Source organism: Lissotriton vulgaris, chromosome 9 (assembly GCF_964263255.1).
Source record: "Lissotriton vulgaris chromosome 9, aLisVul1.2, whole genome shotgun sequence".
In the NCBI taxonomy this organism is placed as follows: domain Eukaryota; kingdom Metazoa; phylum Chordata; class Amphibia; order Caudata; family Salamandridae; genus Lissotriton; species Lissotriton vulgaris.
The window spans coordinates 478,392,622-478,412,374 of NC_141697.1; the positions used below are offsets into that span (position 1 = coordinate 478,392,622).

Genomic DNA, 19,753 nt, shown 5'->3' on the forward strand with positions numbered 1-19,753 from the left:
CGCTGCTGGATAAAAGGCGCGGGAATCCAGGAAGCGTCCTCTTGTTCCTGCGCTCTGAAGGCTGCACCACTCGTCGCTCGTGAGCCCTCAAGGGAACAAGCTGCAGTTTTGACCCACCCACCAGCCCCTGTTGCGAAAGTTTGGGAGTAAACAAAGTCCTAAGTCGCAATTTGATTGTAATTTATAAACGTCTTTTTGGAATCGTTGCTCTCATCTTAAGTCGATGCCAAGAGTATGCATGCAACTGAATACTTGCTTATAGGCCTTTTTTCCTTGTAGAAATGTAATGGAATGTATGCAATAAAGAACGTTCTCTGCTACAGGACCTTTTTTCCTTTGTAGCAATGTTTATAGTTCAGTAGATATACCTAGCTGTAATTTAAGATTAAGCATAGGTTTTTTCCCCCTAGTAGGTAACTAACTGTCGTAAAGTTTTACATTTTGTTTTATATTTTAATAAATACAGCCGGGGGGGGTCGTGAGGCCCCCCTGCCTTCCAAAAGTTCAAACTGTGTCTGTCTCCTACCATTGGGATTGGTGGTGGAAGGGGTGGCGGGCATCCCGGTCCATATGGAGCCTGATTAAAGATCATCAGTCATGTCACTACTCATTACTAATATTTCCCTTACTTGATACTGCTAAAGGCCTGGGAATGATGTACTACATAGGGGTTCCTTGAGGTGGCACCCTTGCACCAATGATTTTAGGGCCAGATGCATGACCGTGATTTGCGGTCGCAAACGAGACATCGTGCCATTTACGATCTGTAAATAGGTCTGTGCAATGTACAAACCCTATTTTGCGAGTCAGTAACCTATTAAAAAAATGGCGTTCATGACTCACTATTAGAAAGGGTCTTCCCTTCCTAATAGTGAGTTACACTTCTATGTACAATTATTTTTGAGACTGCAGTTGCAGTTGTAAAACACTTGCAGATTACCACCTATTTCAAAAAGTTGTAAGCCACTCGCAAATGAGAAGGAGTACCTAAGGGACCCCTTCACCTTTGTGACTTGCAGCGAAAATATTTTTCCTGAGCAGACAGTGGTCCCACGGACCACTGCCTACTCAAAAAATTGAACATGAACATTTCATTTGTCTTCTTTAAATGCATCCTGTTTTCCTTTGAGGGAAACAGGCTGCATTAAAAAACTGCTTTATTTAAAAAGCAGTCACAGACATGGTGGTCTGCTGACCCCAGCAGGCCACCATCCCTGTGAGTGCTGTCCATTCCTAATTGGGTTGCAAATTGCAACCTGCCTCATGAATATTAATGAGGCAGGTCGTTTGCAACCCTAATGGGAATCGCAAACAGTGTCTAAGAGACTGTTGTGCATTCCATTTTGTGAGTTGCAAATTGCAAGTCGCAAAACAATGCAATTTGCGACTCACAAAATGGAAGGGTCGTACATCTGGTCTGTAGTCTATAAATGATCCCATAGTTAGCCTAGCATTGCATCATGTAGCACACCCACCCTTATAAATGTCAACACAGACAATGTTTAGTGTCGTAAACTATTTTTCTACAAATCTCTGCTATCAGGTGAGATTGCCTCATTTGTTCAAAGGACACAATTCAAGAAGGCAACACATAGAAAGCTATCAGCTGTCAGAAGACAAACCCAGGACTGGAAACAGTGTCCATGATAACCTGTCGTGAGGTGACCACCCTACAGTTATGGCTATGTGGGCGCTAACAACACACAATTATACATTAAGGTGCTCCTGGCACTGATACACTGACCAAAAAACTATTTGAGATTACCAGTTCATCAATGTATACTGTATATCTCAAGCCCATTGCAACTAAAGTGGGGCTAATTTTACCCAGTATCAGCAAGCTCCATTCTCGGATAGAAGACTGATTGAAGCACCTGCATCCACAATGGCTCTTCTGAGCCCTTTCAGCAAATGGCAAGCTCCTGGCCTTAACATTAACCCCTGCCTTTCATTCAAACATTACTTCAAGAAACTATCAAGAATATATCTGATGGCTTTGGATCAGCTGATCCTCATATTCTTGCTCAATCAGTTGCTACTGACCCACTTATTCTGCTCTACTGTAAAAGCTCATCCTTTCACACTTTCATGCAAACCACTCCCTGCTCGCTGGCTTCCCAGAGCCTTCCCTTGCTCCTCTGGAGGAAGTCTTTTGAAATATGGCCATATTACCTCTATTTTCCAGAAGCTGTCTACCCCTTCCAGGTTTGCCTTATGTTAAAACCAATCAAACGTATTTATTAAAGGTAAACTGGACAACTGAGCTGAAAACTTCACATTCCAGACCAAACATCAGCCCCCCTCACCCTTGTCATGAAACAAGTACAGAGAAAAAAGGAGAGACCACCTCCAACCCCTGTTGAGATACCCTTTCAACATAGCTGCCTCATCAATGCTTGCTTTTGGGGAAGAACATTAAAGCCTTCCTTCTCCTAACATCTTGTCATGCACCCCTAACCTGCGCTTCTACCTGGACATCAACTTTTCTTTACAATACATTTTAACACTTTCATCTCCATAAACAGATGATTAATTGTCACCAAGGGGTGTATCATCACATCTGATAATTCAAACTTTTTACAGATGTAAGTATCTGTTTAAACACGGAATAATACATTTCCAATAAATTCACATTTATTCAATACATATACCTGGTGATATTAGAATGGTGCTTATATTTTTGAACTGCACTGTTTCTACAGTTTTTAGTCCACACTGTTTTCATGATAACTCTTTGTCAACAGCGTGACCGTCAGTTATTACCGGTGTTGTGTTAAAATCTTGATTTGTACCATTAGCTATACATATTAACCATTGAACCATTCTTATCAGTGGGTTTCAGTTTTTGAAGTTTACATCATTCTCAATTATTAAAAACTATCTTCTCTTCAAGGTATAAGGTATTTTTTCAAAAGGTTCCACAGTTTTGCCTTTTTTTTTAAATTTGTGATAACTTGTAATAAAAAGGATAGCATCCCATAAAGGTGTGCCATAAATACGTGGTTCATTGAGCCAACCCATTGCATAATTTACACAAGGGCAGAGTGACTTCGGAAATGTGAGCACCCTGGAAACAAAGTCTACAATGTTACTTCCCAGAATCCAACATGCATTCCATTGCTTAAGTTTTTGAATTTGAGCCAGATGGCGCTTTGCTCTTTACAGCACTATTTTTCACTATAAACTTTGAAAATCTATATCTCCAGTTCTACTGTTTGGATTTTTGTTATTTTTGTATCATTGTATTTATTAAAATATGTTCAGCCTTTTCTAATTGGTATTCTTCTTGTGCTGTGTTTTCACTTTTTTACTGTCTGAGAGTACTACATAAATGCTTTCCACATTACCTTTGACATCTGACTGCTTTGTGCCAAGCTAACAAGCACTGGTTTAATATGCACTAAAATGCGGATAGACATTACTCACCATAAGATTTGAAATAAATCTAAAATATATAGAAGAGTATAGACTTAATGAGCGCACCACATCATGAAATCTCTTGAAGTAGGATGAAACTTATATTACCATAAAGTTGTCAAATTTACCAAATCACAAAGATTGTTTCAAAACACTTGGAAATATTCAGTCAGTATTCAGCTTTGAGTCAGTTATGCATGGAGAAACAAATCATAGCATTTAACAGGAAATGCAATTTAAGAAATCTATTGATGCTGGCAGGTTTGAAACATCTACAAAACACTCAATTCACATTCCAGAAACATACTATGAGAATGTATCCTTGACTTTACTGATCTATCTGTTATCATATCGTGAAAGGGTGCATATTCACCATCCAAGAACCAGCAAGGATAATCAGTTAAATTCTTTGGGTAAATTCACAAAACGCTATTACTTAAAGGTCCTCTGTGGCCTATGTTATGTGGATCAAACCAGAAGAATGCTAAAAATTAGGATAATTGACCACCAAAGCAACATTCAGTTGAAGGACCTACAACAGGTTTATCAAGACATTTCCTGAAGCTAGTCATAAGATTATAAAGATTTGAATCCAAGGTGTGATATGTTAATCAAGGTGAACAATAAGGGGCTGAATTAGCATGCAAGCTGTTGTATTGGGAATGTTGGTGAATCAACAATTACAAGTAAATGGTCATTAGACTTGAACGATTAACAACATTTCTCAAGCTTTATATAGTTTCCCTTTTGCAAGTTATAATGGAGACAACACTCCAAATTAGATGCAGATAGTTTGTAGATCTGGTTTGTTGATTATTAGAAAGTATACTGACATAGTAAAAGCATGACATCCATTTTAAGAGAAAACTTTCCTTTTCAGTGAGGATGTTTTTCTGTGGCTGGAATGTGATGGAGAGAGATGAGAGATACTACTCAGGTAAGGGTTGAGTTACACTGGTCTACATACCTGTATGGATAAATGTGGTTAGATTAGGCATGGGCGGAAAATCCGTTCCGCTCGCGGATTTTGCGGATTTTCGGGAAATCCGCAATCCGCGAGATTTGCGAATTTCCTGCAAAATCCGCAAATCCGCGAGCAGCGGATTTTGCTCGCACTGCTCGCACTGTTCGCGTGAGTTCGCGCCCCGCGAATAAGTGCGAAATTGCAGAAATACGATCTAAGCAAAACTGAAAGTAACTACTTACCAGGTTCAAAAGTTCAGGCACATCATTAGTAGCCATTTCCTGTAGTGCTTCCTGAGGGGCCCCTCCAGAGTTCAGTTGCCAGTTGAAACTATTATGTGACCCTGCTCTGAACCTCAGAATAGTTACACATATGCCACAAAGGTCATGAATTACAGCTAAGGGAGACAAGCAGGAGCCAGGCTGGAAGTTAAAATCCATTAATCAGCCCCTAATTCATTATTGTCAGTTGGGGCAGGGCAGGTGTTGTAACTAATTTTGCAACAATGAAAGCACTTAGCAAGTGCAAAAGATCACTAATCAGGGCGCACTAAGGAAGCAGGTGCCAGCTAAAAAAATATTCTGTGACACATTAATCAGCCCCAAATTAATTCAGGTCACTTGAGGCAGGGAAGGTGTGCTTTGCTTTGCCGAAAATAATGTACACTGGACAACCAGAGGGTGTGGTGATGAAACAGAGGGTGGCATGGGTGGGCCAGAGGGTGGCATGAGTAGTCAGAGAGTGGCAGTGGTGACAGAGAGTGGCAGTGATGAAGAAGAGTGTCCCAAACAGGTTGGACACGTAGAAACAACAAGTTCGCAAAACTTGCGACCCGACAGGTAAGTTCGCAAATTGCGAAATTGTAAAAACCCTCGCGAACTGGCAGAAACACGGGCGAACACAAAAAAAAAAAAAATCCGCAAATTCGCGGGAATTCGCGGATTTTGCGGATTGCGAGTTCGCAAATCCGCAAATTCGCGGATTGCCAATCCGCAAAATCCGCTCATGCCTAGGTTAGATCAATTTTCGTGAAAGCATAGAATATTTATATTAGTTCAGATTAATCTTATACCTCCTGCAGAAGGGACTGTTCTGAAATGTGTCAAGGTTTTGTTCTAAAAGTAGAGAGTTGCATACAAATTGACAATGATTTGGATGTAAACACTGAAAGAATTCGCACATAAGCTCTACATTAAATTTGTAATGAAAATAATATGATTGAGCCCACACGGATTGAGCCAAGAACAGATACAATCTGAAAATTTAGAAACTTCTGACTCTAATTCCTACCCCAACTCCAAAAAGATGGATGACTCTTCTAAAGACAATAGTGCAAAGAAAAGGCAAGATAAAAAGAAAAGAAGACTAAGGAGACATAATAAATTTATTGATGAAGATACCACTGATCAAGGAAGTAACACCGATCGGATTGATCATCGCCATAGGAATCCACCTACACAAGGTACATCAATGTCCGATCCAAAATACAACTCGCTAAGAGATACAAATATAACTGAATATAAAACAGCCCATGAGATGGGGGGCCAAACTGAACCTTCCCTGGGTGATGTATTTAATTCAATTATGAAATTCCAAGAAGTCGTTAAACTTGATAACAAGAAACTTCAAGGAGCAATCAATAAGGTGGGGCAAACTTGTCTAGAAATATCAGATAGAATGGCATCGGTCGAGTTACGGACAGAGAACCTCGAAAAGGATGTATCCGTTCTCCAGAAACAGGGAAAAGAACATGAAGGAATTGTGCGAGACCTGATGATGAAAGTGGAGGATCAAGAAAATAGGGCCCGGAGAAATAACTTACGCCTCTTGGGAATACCGGAGGGAGTAGAAGGGAATGACTCCAGGGGCTATACGATATCCCTCTTTAAAGAATCCTTTCTGGAGCTCACCACTTGGGACTGGGACAAAGAAATCCAACGGGCCCATCGCTTTCCGCTAACCCTCAACAAACGATCACATTCATCAGAGAAATACCTAAGAGCAATGTTGGTGTATTTTGGCAACTTTCTCCTACGTGAAGCCATTTTTGACCTGGCACGCCCAACCCATAAAAGAGAACACAAAGGATATACGTTTTTTAGCAGACCTGATTTTGCCCATGCGACTGTGGAAAGAAGATGGCGAATGCGGCAACTCTTTGCTCCTTTTGAACAGCTGGGAGCCACTGTATTTCTACAGAATACTGTCAGACTGAAAATTATATATAACGGAGTCACCAGAAGTTTCACCAGCGAACTTCAAGCGCAAACTTATCTCGAAGAGATTACAAAAAACAGAGACGGCGAAGAAAAACCTAAAAAAGGAGGTGGAAAAAATCCCCAAAAATAGGTCGTAGCAAAATATTTATCAACATGGCAATCGCGGCATAAAGAATAAGACATTTTGAGAAAGTAGGAGGGAGGGGGGTATCTTATGTTACATAGACAGATGTTATGTTTGTGTACAATGAATCTAAGAAAGTGTAACGACTAAAAAACAAACCTCCCCCAATTCCCATAGTAACAGGGGTCAGGATGCGGAGACACTAGCTGCCAACGAATCCCTCGATGCAGGTAGTCTCACTAGATGGTGGAGGGGTGGGGGGTGTGGGGATTGGGGCATGGGGATCCAGTGAGGTTTTAGGGGGAGAGGGGAGGGTGGGGACAGGGACCGGAACTTTCACAAGGGGCACAAGATATATACAGGGGGAGATGGGAATGGAGGCTAATGAGGAAAGGCTGGGTTCCGGGCTCGCATTTGATATATCTGGTAACTCTGAAAGATATGGATGACTAAATTAAAAATACTTTCATTGAATATATGCGGCCTGAATGATATTAAGAAAAGGCAGAAAGTGGGGGGTTTAAGCTATCTGCCGCAGATATTATATGTCTCCAGGAGACTCACATTGAGGGGTCACAGCAATACCTATTGAAAACACTTGGATATAGACTTATCTCTGCTACATCCCAGGGGTCACGTACAAAAGGGGTAGCCATCTTGGCAAAAGGAGGGGGGATCCAGTTCTCACTCTCAATCGCGGATAAATTTGGGCGATATGTGATAACTGAGTGCTGCTATAATAAAGGGAAAAGCTATTTGACATTATGCACTGTTTATGACAATATTAGTGATGATCAGGAAGTGTTGAACAAGATCTCCAACGAACTGGTACATCGGCCCCTCCCTGTTATTGTCTGTGGAAATCTTAACATTCATTTACCTGGCGATTGGCTATCTGACCCAGGCTTTGGTTACCATGGTAGGAAACGAAAAGTATATCAATCTCTGAAAGATTTGTGTGTGCTTCATGGATTAATAGATGGGTGGTCAGAGACATACCCGGGAGATCCTGGATATACTTATTATTCTTACCCTCACTCCAGGCATCTAAGACTGGACTACATGCTTATGTCCTGTACTTTAAAATCAATTTGCCAAATAAAAAAACTCCCGCGAATTCTCTCGGATCACAATCCACTTGAACTTACCATCACAGTGGGGGCCGATAGACCCACAGCTACTAGTTGGACGTTCGAAAGAGCGTTATTGAATAATGAGGAATATTGCATGTATATGAGGAACTGGATTCCGGCCTTTCTGGAGGACAATCTGGGGTCCACCTCAATAGAAAATGTTTGGGATACTATGAAGGCATGTCTCAGGGGTGAAACTATGCGATTTTCATTCCGACGTAACAATATAGAAAGACAAAAAATGATGTCCTTGGAACAAAATTTGCAGAGAGCGGAAGAAGGTCTGATCAAGGCAGTACAGGATGGCGAGATGACAGACAGGGATGTGAACAAGGTGGCAATTGCTAAAAACTATATATTGGAAATTTTAATTGAGAAAGCAGTTGTGAGAGCAACTACCCGTAGGGAGACTATATATGAATTGAGCGAGAAAGTGGGTCATCATCTGGCGGTTAGAACCCGGGAAGAGACATCCAGTATTCTAATTAAAGCAATTAATGATCCTGCGCTTGGCTTGAAGGCAGATCCGGCAGTTATTAGAAAAGCCTTCCAAGTATTTTATCAGAAGTTATACTATGAGGATGAAAATGAATGCGAGGATCCCATGAGCTATATAGATCCATCAGTTACAGAGGGCTTGGGATTAGAAGATCAGGAGATCTCAGATAGCGCACTATGTTGGGAGGAATTCCTACTATCTACGAACTCCCTAGCCACTGGAAAAGCTGCAGGCCTGGATGGGATTCCGACTGAATTCTATATTAAATTTATACCACAGCTCAAGTCTATCATAACTGAATTATTTCAAAACATCTTTCAAGGTGGGAATCCGCCGAAATCCTGGTCACTTGCTAAAAAATTAGTTTTCCCCAAGAAAAACAAAGAGATCCAGGAAATGGGGTCGTACCGACCAATTACATTGATTAATGGGGACTCCAAAGTATATTCTAAATTATTAGCGTCACGGCTAGCACCTCGGATTCATAATATAGTCTCTGAAAGACAAAATGGGTTTATACCAGGTAGATCTACGACTGACCATGTGCAAAGAGTTATATCCCTTTTTGACTACACGGGAACGACAGGAGACCCTATGGCGCTTATACTGCTTGACGCAGAGAAGGCGTTTGATAGGGTCTCCTGGAAGTTCCTGTGGGCCGCCATGCGAAACTGTGGCATAGGTAATAAATATATTACAGCGATCCAACAGCTATATGTTGATCCCAGTGCCAGGGTACTGATCAATGGGGAGTTATCCGACAATTTTAAAATCAACAGGGGGACACGGCAGGGGTGCCCTTGCTCGCCCCTCCTTTTTGCCATTTATATTGATGGGTTCATACACAGGCTCGAAAAAAACGTGTTAATTACCCTTATATGTGTGCGTGGTCTAGAAACAAAATGCTTAGCGTACGCTGACGATATCGCTATTGTCACAGGGGATCCTACAATTGCTATGAATGTCATTGAAAACGAAGCACAGAACTTCGGCAGAGTTTCGGGGTACAAGCTAAACTCCAGTAAGACACAGCTCGTGCTTAATACTAAGATTGTGATGAGAGACCCGAGAATAACTGATAAAGCGACATACCTGGGTGTCAGCATTAGTGCTGATGTTGGGAACATTGTAAATAATAATCTGGAGCCACTTATGTTGCACACCAAGAGAGAATTATCACGTTTAGATAACTTGCATCTATCTATTGGAGGTAGAACTAATTTAGTGAAGATGGTTTTTTTCCCTAAGTTCTTGTATTTTTTTAGGGCAATTTGCTTGGAAATCCCACCACATGTATTTAGGAATATAGATTCAATGTTTTCACGGTTTTTATGGGGTTATAGTAAGCCACGGAGAGCACACAAATGGATTACATTACCTAGAGAGCGTGGGGGGTGGGCTCTACCTAACTTTATGTTTTATTACTGGGCTTCAGTTATGAATTACAGCATAAGATTACTAAACTCTAACCCAGATGATCTGAGTATTCCCACACCGCAAGAACTCATCCTGGAGATCGGGAGCACTGGCTGTCGTTGGCGGCACGTTAACGATGATCACCTTAAAAAGGTGACATTCAAAACCATCGACAATGTTGTCAAAGTCTGGGGAAAGGTTAAAAAACTACTTGGTCTTGGCCGATTTTCACATTACACACCGGTGTTTCAGAATTCAGATCTCCCAGAAATATTTCATGACTCCTATGTACGGAGCTGGTGTGCATTAGGGATAGAGCAACTCGGTTGTTTTTTTTCTACTCAGGGAATCAAATCATTTGATGAATTAAAAAAAGACTATAACATCCCCAACAGGGATTTTTTTAAATATCTTCAAGTGAGAGACTTCCTACTAAAAAAGGGGGGTGGCCGTATTAGGTTTCAAATATGCCAAATCATAGAAAATATACGCAACAACACGCCCCCAAGAATTGGTGAGATTTATGAAAGTTTTAACGCCTTACTCCCAGATGATATAGACAAATATGGGGCGGCATGGCAAATTAAACTAGAAGTTCCACCCAGCATTCCCCTTATTGCATATGATTTGTCACTTACTTACTTAATGTCCATAAAACTACAAGCACAGTTCTATAAAACATATTTTTCGTTATATTATACACCATATAAAATTGCTAAATGGGGGACGGGTAAGGGCACCACCTGCCCGCGATGTGCGCTTCCCGCTGCAGACAGTGTTCATATGTTCGCCACATGTAATATCCTAACAAACGTTATAAATGAAGTATCTGGGTTTCTTTCGGACATTACCCGTGCTGGGATTAACATAACAACTGAAGAGATTATGCTGGGCATCTCTAATAAAGAACGTCCTAGACAGGTTCAAGGGCTAATTTTCGCAGCAATGGCTATCTTTCAACTGTGTGTCGCATCAGCCTGGCTCGATCCCACTCCACCATCCTTTTCCCAATGGAAGGCTAGATTACTCGCGACATGTAGTCTCGAGGTCGCCATTTATAAACAAAAGGGGCGTAATATTCGGAAGAGAGGCATGAAAATCTGGGCACCTCTGCTAGATTGAATTCAGGCGCACTGAATATAGGAATTGAAAAAGCCTTGGATAAATGCTAAATTCTTTAATCACCAAATAACGCAATCGAACCTTTTTGATAATACTAAATTGTGCCTCATTAAATCACCACAGAAGGAAATGTATGATTAAGATTATATTGAGTTTTGATGCTAATATGTTTTCCTTCTGTTCTCCTTTATTCCCTCCTTAAGGAATTCGTATTCGTGTACTGTAAATACCTATGTATGTAACAATAGAAATACCTGTCCTCATGGGGGGATAGGGGGGGGGAGGTGGGAACCAGGGGCTATAAATAATATGTTGTAAAAATCTGAATAAAAAATGTTTTAAAAAAAAGAAAATAATATGATTATATAAATATATACCACAAATACACAGTTTATTGAGCCAACACATTGTATTATGCCTTTTAGCCAATAACTTGCTAACCCTTATAATGGGAATATCCGTATTTTGTGGTGATTTATTGGATCTTTTTCCCTACTGTTATGGTTCACAGCCAAATTTCATTCCTTATATGATTATTTATTTGTGTGACACTATGCAAGGAGATAATGTGAAGTGCACCATCCACTAGCGCCTGTTTGGTATTAAGTTAACCATTTTTAACTATACTTATATTCACATGCAAATTATTACCCTTACCTTGAGTGCTTGAATCCTAGTTTCCAGCTCGGATTTGCTTCCTTCCGGTGAACTCAGATTGGAAATGGATTCTCGTACTCCTGCTATCCACACAGTAATACTTTGTGCTAGATCTTTTGGATTCTGTTCTTCTTTTGTGTATGGTGGTTTGGCCCCAACTCTCTCACACAGTGCTATCAGCAGACCTTGGTATCTATTAACCAGCTGGCTAGCTTTTATCACAACATCTTCTTCTGCAAACCCCAAGGCCTGAACAGAATTTGCCAGCTTAGCCAAGGATTCAAATGTTTCCCTGTCAATTAACAAAACAGATACCAGAGTGTTAATGAAATATACAGAACAGAATCCTGGCTATATTCATCTCATATACAGGTTATCAATTGCTACCTGTGGTTGGTGACTGTCTCATGCAAAGACTTGAATTTCTTCTTTCTTTTTTCAATGTCTTGGAATTTCTTTTCCTGGCTTACAAACCACTTATTCAAATTACTGTATTCTTCCTGAAGTCTAAAGAAAAACAGAGGTGTTTAAAAACACTAATGTCCACAATGTGAACAGGGAAAGAAAACACAGCAGCCCTTTCTTCTGTTTACACAATACTACCACCCATAACCAATAAGTTGATTAGATGTTGAATTTGGCATGCTTGTATTGATAATCATGAAAGTGAAATACAGACACATATCAATTTTTAACTATGTTTTATAATGACCTGATTTATTTCACCATTTGTTTTGTGGTACTTGCTTAGGAAAATGTGCGATCATGGCAACACAATAGATATTTGCAGATATTTAAGCAAATTAGGAAATCAGCAAAAAATGAAACTGAAAAATGATGTAATAGACACACCAACTATGTCAACATCAGCAGGATGTCTTGCCCTTGCTGGCAATGGCAGGGCTCACCATAAGGCAGTCATTAGGGACAAGAAGATGCTTTCCAGTAAGCTTACAATTAGTATCACTATTCTTTGAGAAAGACTCAAGGGTCTGCTATCAACAGGTATTGATAAAGTACCTCACCATGAGCCAATTTTGATCTGCTTCAAAATAGCTTATACCATTGGTTGCAATATTATCCAGTGACTAGCTTCAGCTTAGCCCATACTAGTCCTCACCACTGCAGGCCTCATTTAAAATATTTTGCTGTAGGGCAGCACCGCAAACCTTCCTGCGGCGCTGCCCTACAGTAAAAGAAAAGGGCAGCAATGTGCTGTATCTAGCAGATAGGATGCAGTCCTGTCCTCTTTCCCCATGCTGACTGTCAATTGTCCGCCACGTGCCAACACAGGTACCCTTGCTCCATGGTGCAATGGTGTCTGCATTGCAGGGATGATTGCTTTTGTACAAGAAGGCACACATCATCCTGCACAAAACAATCAATGGGGGTGATTTCCTCTTTCTATGTGTGCTGCTGAATGCAGCACACATAGAAGAGGAAAAACGAGGACATATAATGTTAGTTCTCCTTGTTGTGCCTCCCCTATCTCCCCATGAGGAGGCGTAGGCTTTATATGCATTCCCAGGTTTACATCTTGTTGTAAATCTGGGAATGTGTCAAATGCCATGGGTGTTACATAGGAACACCCACCGTAACGTAAACCTCATGTCATGCCTCCCTATTGTAGTGTGAGGCAAGGCAGTGACTTCTGCTGCACTACCTCACTCCAAATCTAAAAGGCATGAAAAGCCATGCAGGGTGGATTAACGTCGCTTTGTAGATATGGCTATGTCCTGTATGGCACCGGAAAGTCACAAAAAGTGGTTTTCTGGTGGCACACAGGGCTTGTAATTGCGCCCCTGAGTTTTGCCCTTAACATCCTCTTGGAACCATGTTCCAAACCTTCACTTATAGCATGACCCACAATTAAACAAAGCAACACTGTATTTGGCCTCTACATTCAGCATCTTTCAGTTGTTTAGAGTTATGCCTTCATTCCTCATGTCATGTGCCTGGTTTTTATTTATTTTATTTATTTAATCTTTATTTCGGCTCATTTCGGCCATAAAAGATGCATCACAACAACAAAACATTATGCACAGTGAGTACAACATACCAATTGGAAGAAGATTATATACATTTCAACAGTTAGAACAATAAAAATCATCCATGTTAAGATATGCATAGTAGTTATAAAACAAACAATATTACAGGTATCAACCCCAGCCTGTGTCAGGGCAACCTAGCCTGCATCTAATGTACACACATTTAATATCTACAGATCAAGAGCCATGTTTTTCCGTGTATAACCAACATTCAATAGGAATCTGCTAACACAAAACACCGTAAGGTGTCCAGTGTCCGTTTTGACAATCCTATATGCTTCCTGGTATGATCGAATACCTAAGGCTTTGCACAAGGGTTTGATCCATCTTCTCCTAGCTCGGTCATAGGCAGTACAGAAGAACAATATGTGGCTGCCATCTTCTCTTAAATTTAGTTGACAACATGTACAATTTGTACTTTTTGATTGCCCTGCGACCTTATCCCATCTAGCTAGTACTGATTTTGTTTTAAGTGTACCATATCTAAATTTTAAGTACAGGCTTTTTGCTAGGGCTGGTTGTATCTCGTTTAAAAATTCTTCAAACAGTGGAGTGTCCTTAAAATCAAGAAAACTGCGTGTGATGGATCCACATGAATGATTGTTTTGGTAATTGTGTGTTATATAAAACCAAAACTGGTTCTTAACCTGGATCTTACATCTTTGTGTCAAACATGCTGGATCGTCCCAGTAGTGAGCAAGGCCTATCCGATGGAACCAATTATTAACATGCTTAAGCCAGGGGTTTGTATTATGTACATCCAGACTCTTGACTTCTACGATACCTTGTCTATAGTCTACAAGTTCGGGAGTACTCCAGAGTCTGACCCAGAACAATAGTGGCCTAAGTAGTGCAATATGATCTGTTCGTTTCATGTTTAGATCCATAAACAATGGTACAAGTGGGGTACGTTTGGGCAATCTCAAAAGCCTTCTATAAAAGTTGTTTTCACTAATCGTAAAGATTTTACCTGCATTTATGCCCCAGATTTCTGCTCCATATAAAGCACCAGATTGAGCCTTAAATTTAAAAACTTCTAGTGCTTATGAAATGGACTTACTTAGGCTTGCCCCATGTTGCTTTATGATAGGTAAAGAGCTCTGATTAAATATAGTTTTACTCTTTTCAATTTGCGTGCTCCATGAGGTTGTTGAATCTAGAGAAACACCCAGGTACGAGAAGTTTGAAACCAGTTCAAGCCTTTGACTATTTAAAAAGAATTGCCCTTCAAACGATTTGTGTGGATTTATGGACATACATTTGTTTTTTTTTCGTATTTATTTCTAGGCCTTTTGAGTCACAGTACATTTTGAAAGTGTTCAAGAGGGTTTGAAGGCCCATGGGCGTTTGCGAGATCAGGATTGTATCGTCCGCAAATAAAAGGGAGGGGACCCTCACACCATTCAGCTTTGGGGAGTCATTACTGCACCCATCTAAATATGCTGGGATGTCGTTGACAAATAGAGAAAAAGGTGTAGGAGCCAACACACATCCTTGGCGGACTCCCCGTCTAATAGGTATGGGTTCTGTTAATTCCCCTTTCGGGCCCCAGCGTACTCTAGCAAAATTATTGTCATGTAATCGTACAATCTGCTGGAGTATACAGGCTGGTAATCCCAATGCAAATAAACAATCCCATAAACGATCTCGCAAAACTAAATCAAAAGCTGCCCTAAGGTCAACAAAAGCTACATAAATATGTCCTTTTAATAAAAAGACATATTTCCAACAAATGCAACAAAACCTAAAAACCTGATCTATCGTACTTGTGTTCCGTCTAAAACCTGCTTGGAACTTAGTAAAGATCTCTTTCTCATCAATCCATGAATCCATCCGGTTTAAAAGATGCCTTGAAAAGATTTTTTGTAAAATGTCTAAAAGACAAATGGGACGATAGTTAGAAGTATCATATCTATCTCCCTTCTTAAAAACTAAAATGATTTCTGCTCCCCGCCAACTAAGTGGTAAGTTCCCACCGGCAACTAATATGTTAAAAAGCTTATTTATATATGCCGCCCATATACTGGTCTCATGTTTATACAAGTCCCCAGGTATTTTATCTAAGCCTGGGGCTTTACCGTTTTTCACAGCAGTTATTGCTAACTCGGTTTCCTCGAGGCTGAACTCTATAGTATTTGTTGATGGCACCAACCATGGGCTATTTCCAGCAGCCATCTTATCACTATCTGGGGCTTTATACAAATGGGTGAAATGGTTAACCCAAGTTTGTTCATCAATGAACACATCATCCGGTGACCTTCCTCCAGTATTCTCGTTGGCAACTAGTTGCCAGAAGCCCACATTATCCTTAGCTTTAACAGCTATTAGCATGTTCTCCCAACATTCCTTATCCCAATCAGTTCTATCCTTTTGCTGCACCCTCCTATATTCTTGCCTTAGGGTCCTAATTGCTCTTGATTGCCTCTAAGAGTTTACTCTTACAATTATGACATTCTTTATTGTACCAGGGTTTGGTACCAATGGAACTAATTTTTTTCAACCTTTTTTTATGCGGCATTTTTGTCACAAGTGGTACTAAGGCTTTCAAAAATTCATTATGCAAGTTGATAAAAACCTCACCCTCTACTGATTGAAGCAGATGTTTGGCAAAAATATCCGCAAATAATGAATAGATGCTGGATAATGCCTCCTTATTACTTAATAAGCTAGCCCATTTAAGGGATTGCCTGTTGTTACTTATTAAGGGGCCAACAGTAGTTGGATTATCCAGCATATTTTGTTCCATCGGGATCCTGGAGCTAGGGACTAATCTATAGTCCATTGACAAAAGCAGTGGGCGATGGTCACTTTCGTATCTAGGGTCAATTACAAAGTCTGATAGGACGGGCCAGATATCGAAAGATACCAGGATATAATCAATCCGACTATGATTTTTACCAAAGGTTGGTGCTTTCGGAGAATCTGTTGGAAAACGGCCATTACAGGCCCTCAAACCATGTACTGATACAGTCTCATAATCTGAGTAGCTAGGGACGTGCAGCTCACACCCTCCGTATATGATAAGGGGGGGATGTTGTTGGCCCTATCCTCATCTGAGAAAACATCTCCAAACCCTATGATTGGCTCAAAATTACAATTAAAATCACTACATACTATTTTACTACTAGGCACATCTACAAGATCAGTAAGGAATTTATCCAGTTTATCGATAATTGCAGATTCTTTTGATAACCCACAGGGTCGATTATAAACATTTAACACAACAATGCGCCTACCATCCTGCAGGTTAACTAAAAGACCTAGTATATCAGCTGAGTCTATGTTTAGTTGTGTAATTTTTACCTCCAAGGACACACTAATCCAAATCGTAAGCCCCCCCCCGATGGTCTACCTCTGGCTGATGGAAATGCCGCAATATTATAAGTCCTGTATCCCACCCTGTGTGGTATTTCAAGGGTCCAGGTTTCTTGGAACAAACAAAAGTCACAGGAGTCAATATAATTGGACCAATCAGGGTCAGAAAGATTTTTAGTCAGACCAGCTATATTCCAAGATATTACAGTTATTTATTAGTGGTTTTTATTGTTTCTTCCACTCCTCTGTTTACAAATCTTCCTTAGGTTTCATCATAGCCTTCAATCCTCTAATTCATCACAAGTTTTTATCCATTCTGATTCACACTTCATTCACATACTAATCTCAGCCTTCATTCCTCTGATTCACCCTTCATCCTCGTTGTAGAACTCTACCTTCATGCCTCTGATTTACACATCATCCTTATTGTACCTCAGCTACATCCCTGTGATACACACTTCTTCTTTTGCCATACACCTTGACCCTTATCCCTACAATTCTCACTTTTTCCATGTCATCCATCACAGCCTTTAACCCTCCGATTTACTCTTCATCCTAGTCACACATCTTAAACTTTATCCATTTAATTCAAACATCCTTGTTATCATAGATCTATGCATTCATCCTTCTCACACACACTTCATTCCCATTCTGAATGTATGCCTAGATTTAAACTTCATCCATGCCACTTATCTCAGCCTTCACCCCTTTGGACTGAAGATTATTGTCAGGATTTCATCTATGTCTTCGAACCCATACATTTGGTTCTACTTTGGACTAGTTATATCCTTCAGTCACTAAGCTCTGTTCCTCCTTTTACTGGAAACGATTACATGAAGTACATTTTCGCCATCTGACAGTAGTTGTAGTAACTTGATTTGGTTTAAATTAAAAACCATAAAAGCATATACAATAACTTTAAATCTTTCAGAGCACCAATGTATGAGTAACAGTCCTAAAACTAACAACAAGATGGACAATTAGAGGAAGTGTTATGGCCATTGCATCTACAGCAGAAATTGTTAACTGGCAAATTACCATATCTGAGTTGCAATTTGGTTCAGAATTTCTTCACAATACAATTTAGCTTTAAAATCCAAAAACCTTCCTGTTAGCTCCCCAACAGTACTGCAATGCAACCATGGGCCACTATTGTAGGGCCAATACATGTTCATAAGCATAAGGCATATCAGGCTGTGTTTCACGGATATCAAGTGGATTGGACCATAGTTCACTCACACCAAGTCTATGTAACCATGACTTGACATATGTAAACCATGGTACACCCCTTTAGTATCGAGTGCAATCACTTTAAGAAATGAAACAGAGGGAGTAGTGAGTTGATACACCAGACTCGGATCCAGTAGGCCAGGGGTCTGAATGCTACCATATGCACTATATTTTTAAGCCCAAAATCCAACCGGAATAGCGTTATGGGCACATTACAGGATAAATCAAGAATTGATTTAAATAATCTCTCATTTTTCAACGAGGTCTAGGTTGTTCGACCCCCAGATCTCGGCTCCATAAAGCGCGATTCAAACTCCTTTAGCTCTGTAGATGTCAATAACAGGAGCAACTGGCCTGTAAGTAGATGCTTTTCATTTTTTAGGCCAGAGGAGAACTTACATGCTGGAGTGTAAGTTGGCTTTTGGAGATTTGCGGGACCCATGATATTGTATTTGTAAATCTTACCCTCAGGTAATCAAAATGCTTAACCTTCTAACAGTAATACATTGGATGAATTAAAATAATTTGTGGTGACAATGTCCTGGTCTTTCCAGTTGGGCCTTTTTCAGCACTGAATACAAACTGCAATATAAGCCTTGGAATACTGACAAAGCATTAACAATCCCTCAAGTTTTTAAAGTGTGAGGTACCTGCTATGTGACAGGGTTTCCATGTTGTTTGCGTCCCAGGTCTTTTTGACACAAGAACAGTTTGAATAGACTCCTGCCCATATTCATATTAGTTAGTTCATAACCCTCATATTTAAGGGTGGGTTCATCTCTCTCTAGATCTAATAGGTCTGGATTCATACTTTATCTCCAGAAATTGCTGAGACTGCTGGGGTAGGCAGAAAGACTAGCATGAAATGTGATGCAATAATAATTTTAGATCACCATCTGTGTGCACAACAAAGAGAATCAAAAAGTCACTGGATTCTGTAGTGTAGCTCTCTCAAGGGCACTTAGCTGTGCTACCAAACATAGCTTCCTCTTCACAAATTCAGCAAGGGATGGCCTCAGTTTTTCTACAATACAATTAGCTAACAAATAAAAGGCAGTGTGGCTATGTGCAATGCTGGGGTGGGGAATGTTAGTTGTTGGGTTTTGGTTGGTACATGAAAGTAGAGTGAAAAATACAGACCGCGGATACATAGATCTAAAAATATAGACTGCCGAAATGTTTACCATTCATGAATAATTCCCTACTCAAACATTGAAAAGCACCTAAATACACTCGAATTCATATGCCACGAACTATCTTGCAACTGGAGCTCGAATGCTAAATTAACCTAGCTCTATGATAGGTAGAAAGAAAGTGAGTTAGGCTGGATGTATGATTTTAAAACAGGTCAACACTTTTGTAAGGCGATAGTTATGTAACCTTTAAAAGATTATACAAAAATAAATGGCAGTGTTCATTTAATTAATCACAGCATCTCTAGCTCATGTTAAGCGATGGACAAATGTTACCTGTTACCCAAAAGAACCAAATGAAGACCCTCTGGACAGTGACGTAGTTTCACTGTCAGTCCTAGAAAATAGTACCCCATATAATACTAATAGCTTGATGCATTTGTGATGACTCCATATACACTGCTGGGGACAAATGA

At 40.2% G+C, this 19,753-nt stretch overlaps 1 protein-coding gene across 1 annotated transcript in view; it reads right to left on the reverse strand.

Moving 5' to 3' along the window:
* SYNE2 (spectrin repeat containing nuclear envelope protein 2) overlaps positions 1–19,753 on the reverse strand; it is a 1,750,628-nt gene that overhangs the window by 1,250,827 nt on the left and 480,048 nt on the right. Inside the window, exons 40-41 of the mRNA XM_086937933.1 lie at positions 11,939–12,058; positions 11,552–11,843 (exon numbers count right to left, since the gene is read on the reverse strand). Coding sequence (XP_086794059.1) covers positions 11,552–11,843; positions 11,939–12,058 — 412 coding nt within the window. The remainder of the gene's footprint in view (positions 1–11,551; positions 11,844–11,938; positions 12,059–19,753) is intronic.